Genomic DNA, 6,231 nt, shown 5'->3' with positions numbered 1-6,231 from the left:
AAAAAAAAAACTGATATCCTCAAATTTAACTTTACTGTTTTCGCTTGCGCTCTGATTCCAAACAAAACTTTTCATAAGCTTCTTCAATTTCTGGGTCCATCTCATCATCGATATCATCCAAATATCTATAAAAGAAGCCAAAAATGATTCATATATCTTGCTGTTTTTCAAATCCAAAAATGTCTGGAGATGTTAAATGCACTTTCCTAAACAGAATTTTGTTAGATTTTTAGATATGTTCACTTAAAAGTTAACAAAAGGCTTGACATATATAAGTTTACATCTTATTAATAGACACTTTAATTAGAATAATTTCAAATTTACCTATGACTTTTATCATTCCACCCAAAAAGTTTTATCCTTCCAGTGGTTATGCCTAATTAAAATCAAAACCTATTTCTGCTATGATTTCTGCAAGGCTATTTCTCACAAAGACGGGTCAGTTTCCCACATTATCTGAAGCCAGACTTGTGTAACAGAAAGCTACTTTTGAGATTATGTTATCCAGGTGGCCTTGTTCCCAAATACCAGGAGTTTAAAATGATACATAACATTGCAGCATAGTGGCACACTATTGTATAATCACAGCACTCGTAAGGGTGCCTACGTGGAAGTCAGAGGACAACTTTGTGAAATCAGTTTTCTATATCCACCTGACATGGGAGTTCCAGAAAGCAAACGCAGGTCATCAGGCTTGTGAAGCACATATTTCTGCCAATTGAGCTATCTTGCTGGCCTCCAAATGCCATTCCTTTCATAATTTTTCTTCTAGTTTAGTTTACATTCAAAACTCGGACACAACCTTCATTTAAAAAGTGAGCAATAAGGGGCAGAGAAGGATGGTTCTGAGTAGAGTAGCTGCTGTGAAGCATGGAGACCTGAGTTTAGCTCCCCACCACCCAAGTAAAAAGCTGGGTGTAACTCAGTGACTGTAACCCCAGATCTGGGGAGAAGAGACAGGCATATTCCTGCAGGTCAGCCAACCTACGTACCTCCTAGTTTAACAAGAGAGCCTAACTCAACATAATGTGGACAGTGACTAAAAGAGACATCTGACACCAGCCGATCTCTTCCACATGCATACACACATGTAAATTAACACACACACATGCATACACACACACACACACACAAATTATCAGTAGTGAAAAAGAGAATGAACTTACGGGTCACCAGCCCCTGATAAATCTGTTCCATTTTCTTCATAATCTGGAAAAAAGTCCTCTCTTTCAAGTAACTCTTGATACTTTTCTTGGTAATCTGTAAGAAAACACAGAAAAAGACAGAACACATAATTTTATGAAATGAGCAGTTTTTACCCCTATAAACTTAATGACTTTAATAGTAAAACTTACATAAATGCTTTCATAAAACCTATATTCTTAATTGGCTTGCCTTTGTTTTGTTGTATGCTCACAAACCTTAAAATATTTTGACATAATATTCTTTTAAATGTTAAATACACTTTACAGTGGTTACTAAAGAGTAAACCTAAGGTCTCCCTTATGGAACATAATCTACAACTGAATGGATAGCTCCCAATCTCTCTCTTTTTAACTTGTTACTATGTAGCTCTAGCTGTCCTGAAACTTCCTATGTAGACCAAATGGGCCTCAAGCTCACAGAGACACTCCAGGCTTTGCCTTCCAATTGCTGGGATTAAGGCATGTGCCACTACTCCTGGCTTAGTTTTTATCTTGAGCCAGGATCTTACTAAGATACCCAGGCCTGTCTTTTAAACCTCCTGACTCTATAGAGTAGCTAGGATTACTGACTTGCACCACATAGGCTAATCAATCTTTCTTTCTTTCTTTCTTTCTTTCTTTCTTTCTTTCTTTCTTTCTTTCTTTCTTTCATTTTTTGGAGACAGGGTTTCTCTGTATAGCCCTTGGCTGTCCTGGAACTCACTTTGTAGACCAGGATGGCCTCGAACTCAGAAATCTGCCTGCCTCTGCCTCCCAAGTGCTGGGATTAAAGGCGTGTGCCACCACGCCCGGCTTTGAATCTTCATTCTTGTTTTGAAAGGTTATTATATCACTGGGTTAGGGCCAGTTTTTTCCAAGACTGTCTTTATAAAACGCTAACTCAACATCAGGGGTTGGTGTCATTCCAATTTTGTCAGAATAGAGAAAATTTAAGCATAAAAATGTCCTGCTAAGGGGCTGGTGAGATGGCTCAGTGTGTAAGAGCACTGACTGCTCTTCCGAAGGTCCGAGGTTCAAATCCCAGCAACCACATGGTGGCTCACAACCATCCGTAACGAGATCTGGCACCCTCTTCTGGAGTGTCTGAAGACAGCTGCAGTGTACTTACATATAATAAAAATAAATAAATCTTTAAAAAAAAAATGTCCTGCTATAAGTCCTTGTGGTAAGATATATACTTTATCAACGGAGGCCTCAAGAAACTCCAGATGATGCACATACATGACAGCTTAGAGGCTCACAGAGGGTGCTGGTTTCAGCCACCAAGGGGTTTGGCACTTAAACATACATAGAGTGTTCAAAGCCCTGGGTCTGTGTAGAACAGGAAGTCAGAACTCATATACCTATCTCTCATTATTCATAAACATCTAAGGGTTGATATCTTAAAAGGATGGACCTAGAGAAGCAACAAACAGACAAAAACCAAAAAGAGGGGCTGGTGAGATGGCTCAGCAGTTAAGAGCACTGACTGCTCTTCCAGAGAGCCGGAGTTCAAATCCCAGCAACCACACGGTGGCTCACAACCATCCGTAATGAGATCTGATGCCCTCTCCTGGTGTGTCTGAGGACAGCTACAGTGTACTTACATATAACAATAAATAAATCTTTAAAAAAAAAAAAAACCAAAAAGAACAAAAAAGCACCTCAGCGGCAAACAAAATTTTGTTTTATGTTTGGGTTTGGAATGAGTCAGGCACTCTGGAGAAACTGTTTATCCAGAGTTTGTAAAAACAGAATTGACTTTGAATTTCTACTTGAAAGAAGCCTCAAGACAAAACCCAACCAAACAACCAAACAACAACAACAACAAAAAACTAACCTTTTCCAAGTTGTAGTGCCTGGCAAAAGCAATTCTAAAACTATTTTTGGTAGAGATCCTAAAACAACAGGTTTTCAATCAAGAAAACAAAAGGTTAAACCACCATGCATTCATATTGAAGAAGGTAGCAAGCCCAGTGGTTTACGAAAACAAAATGTGTGGAGATGGCAAAAAAGATAAGCTGAGTGAGTCCGTACCCAACACACATCTGGAAGACCAGTCTCTGTGCAATCCTCTTTCATTACTGTTGTGTAACTCTGAAGTAATTTCTCAATAGAGGTTTAAGAAAAGCAAAGACTGCCTATAGAATGATGAGAAAAAGGATTTGAAACTTTGAAAACGTCCAGGTAATGATAATTAATAATAATAAAAACCTGAGAAAACCAAAGTGAATCGTGAATCTCTATTATGAACAACTTTGACAAGATAGACACCAAAGAATCAAATGAAGAAAGATAACTCCAAAAAAAAAAATACTTGAAGAAAGAAGCTTTTTAAATTGTTTTGTAAAAGAGGGTCTTCCTAGCTGGGCAGTGGTGGCGCTCCCAGCACTTGGGAGGCAAGGCAGGTAGATTTCTAAGTTCGAGGCCAGCCTGGTCTACAGAGAAACCCTGTCTCGAAAACAAAACAAACAAACAAACAGACAAAAGGGTCTTCCACTGTTGCCTAGGCAGGTTTCAAACTCCTGTGCTCAACTTCCTGGTTTGGCCTCCATGCTCAAACTGTCCTAGCCAGCTTTAAGAGATTTGTCCTATTAGAAACAATGATTTACATAAGAATAGCTAAGAATGGACTATTGGTGAAGAAAGACAGATATACTAACAAAGAATACACAAGAATGAATAGTATTCAGAATACTATAGGCAACTTATTATAATGAAGAGAGAAAAAATAAGTTAATACCTGATGTTGAGACAATGCAGTGGAAAAATATTTAATACCTACTATAATCTCCATTTAAAAATTAGGTGAGTTAAAGGTTTAAATAGGAAAAACAGCAACATGATTTTCAGAAGAAAATGATAGTTAAGTAAAATCCAGTAAAAACAAGACTGATAAAACTCAAAGCATGTATATGAAAATACATCATATACACAATGGAAAGACAGCCACATAGCACAAAGGGATAAGCCCCATACCTGACCAAGATCATCTTTTTCTAGACTTTGTAAGGAATCACAAATTAGTAATACAAATGACCCAACAGAAATAGGGGAAAAAGCCAGTCAACAGGCAGTTTTCAAATGAAGACAAAACAAAACAAAGGTTTACACCCAGGAGAAATCCAGTATTATTAGCCATGAAAATAACTACATCCAATTTCATAGAACTGGACTGACAGAAGTTATGTCTGATAAGTATTGCCAAGAATGAAAAACAAAAGTCCTCTAAGACTGGGTTGGAAAACTAAATGGAATGATCAAAGCTGTTCAGCAACCCCACCCGTCTCAGTGAGGCTGAAGATGCTCACACCTGTAACTTAGGTCTACGTCCTCATCCTAAAGAGACTCCTTTTTGCCAGGAGCATGGGACACAGTCAATGCTTGTTACTTAGAGGAAACAACCACAAAAATCCCAGTTATAGCTGGCTGTAGTTTGTACGAAATCAGAACTCTCAGATTACAGTTCCACTTGTCACAACTACTGCATTTTTTTCTGTAAATAACCCTTTACTGGAAGGTATGCAGAGATTTGGATTTCAATTAACTCTGAATTGTAGATACTAATGCAATCTATAAGTACTAACATTAAATAAGCTACCGACTATTCAGTCAACTAGAATCACCTTTGCCTTCTATCCTAATCATCTGAAATTTTAAGATGAAAACAAACACTAAGAGGAGCACAAAATAAAAATGGCGGCACTTAATGGAAGGATGAAATCTTTGACTGGGAAAGTAACAAGATACTACAAAGTAATTACTTAAACACGGTCTCAAGTAATCAACATAGGGCAAATTGTAACCCTACAATTTTAGAACATATGAAACCCACCAAAAAACCAAAACCAAAACAACAACATATTTTGCACTGACGAGTGATCTTATGTAATTTATCACTTAAGAAAAATGGGAAAGTGACTGAGACAACATACCTGGGTCCGCTGCAGTGAAAGGAACACCATCAGATGTATAAAATGTTGGTTCATTCTAGGATAAATCAAAATGATAAAAATAGGTACTCCTTTCAGAATACATTAGAGTAATATGGCCTGAGGTCAATCACCTGCAGTCAAATTATATAAGAAGTAACCCCCTAACTTCCCAACAACCCATACACTTTACTCGGCATGCATATGGTTCTTAGATTTCCATTTGTCATCTCACACTCTTGAGTCCTAGGCCCTGTTGTTCTGTTTGATCCCCCCCTGGCTGAACTGTGACTTAATGTTGACTTAGTTTAGTTCTATTTTCTTTTTCTTTCTTTTTTTTTTTTTTTAATCCTGCCATTTTTAAAGAGTTTACACGCCTGGGGTTGAGTAGTCCTCTGTAGCTGCTTTACATTTGGTAATGTCAGAAGCTGCACGGTACAGAACATCTGAGATAAAGGAATTTGGTTATAATGCTGACTCAAGCCCATGTATTATCACTGTTTCTTGACAATGGTTGAATCTTGATTTAGTCTCCTTTTCACTAGGGTCTCTTTTATTTATGTGATATGCTGGCTCCTATGGCAATAAAAAATTTAATGGGCACTGAATTATGATAATAGCTTTATATAATTCAAACAGTTTCCAAAGTAGAATTCATCATGTGGTAGTTTGAACAAGAAGGGCCCCCACAGGCTCATATGCTTGCATACTTGGTTGCCAGTTGGTGGAACTGTTTGGGAAGGATTAAGAGGTGTGGTCTTGTTAGAGGAGGTGTCACTGGGGGCAGGATATGAGTATCATTCCCAGTGTGCTCTGCCTTCTGTATGTGAACTGAAGTAAGAGCTCCCAGCTGTTCCTGCCTGTGTCTTTGCTCTATCATAGACTCTAACCCTCTGGAACTATAGGTCCAATTAATGCTTTCTTTTTAAGTTGCCATGCTCATGGTGTTTTATGACAGCTATAGAGACATAAACTAAAACAAAGCATTAAGTGAAACTTAAAATATAAACACTGGCATACCATGAAGTAGTTAGGGTCATTTTCAGGGGTAGCTTCTCTGTATGTTGAAGTTGCATGGACCCTACCCCAGTTACTTGATCGAAGTTCAACAAGCT

At 38.0% G+C, this 6,231-nt stretch overlaps 1 protein-coding gene across 2 annotated transcripts in view; it reads right to left on the bottom strand.

Moving 5' to 3' along the window:
* Nucleotides 1-6: 6 nt before the first annotated feature.
* Paip1 (poly(A) binding protein interacting protein 1) overlaps nt 7-6,231 on the bottom strand; it is a 26,361-nt gene continuing 20,136 nt past the window's right edge. For both annotated transcript variants that reach the window (XM_021180438.2, XM_021180440.2), the window contains exons 8-11: nt 6,137-6,231; nt 5,120-5,174; nt 1,167-1,260; nt 7-125 (exon numbers count right to left, since the gene is read on the bottom strand). The exon at nt 6,137-6,231 is cut by the window's right edge and continues 25 nt beyond it. In XM_021180438.2, the coding sequence (XP_021036097.1) occupies nt 32-125; nt 1,167-1,260; nt 5,120-5,174; nt 6,137-6,231 (338 nt within the window). In that variant the 3' untranslated portion in view covers nt 7-31. The remainder of the gene's footprint in view (nt 126-1,166; nt 1,261-5,119; nt 5,175-6,136) is intronic.

Source organism: Mus caroli, chromosome 13 (genome assembly GCF_900094665.2).
Source record: "Mus caroli chromosome 13, CAROLI_EIJ_v1.1, whole genome shotgun sequence".
NCBI classification, from domain to species: Eukaryota; Metazoa; Chordata; class Mammalia; order Rodentia; family Muridae; genus Mus; species Mus caroli.
This window is presented reverse-complemented; position numbering and strand designations above follow the sequence as displayed.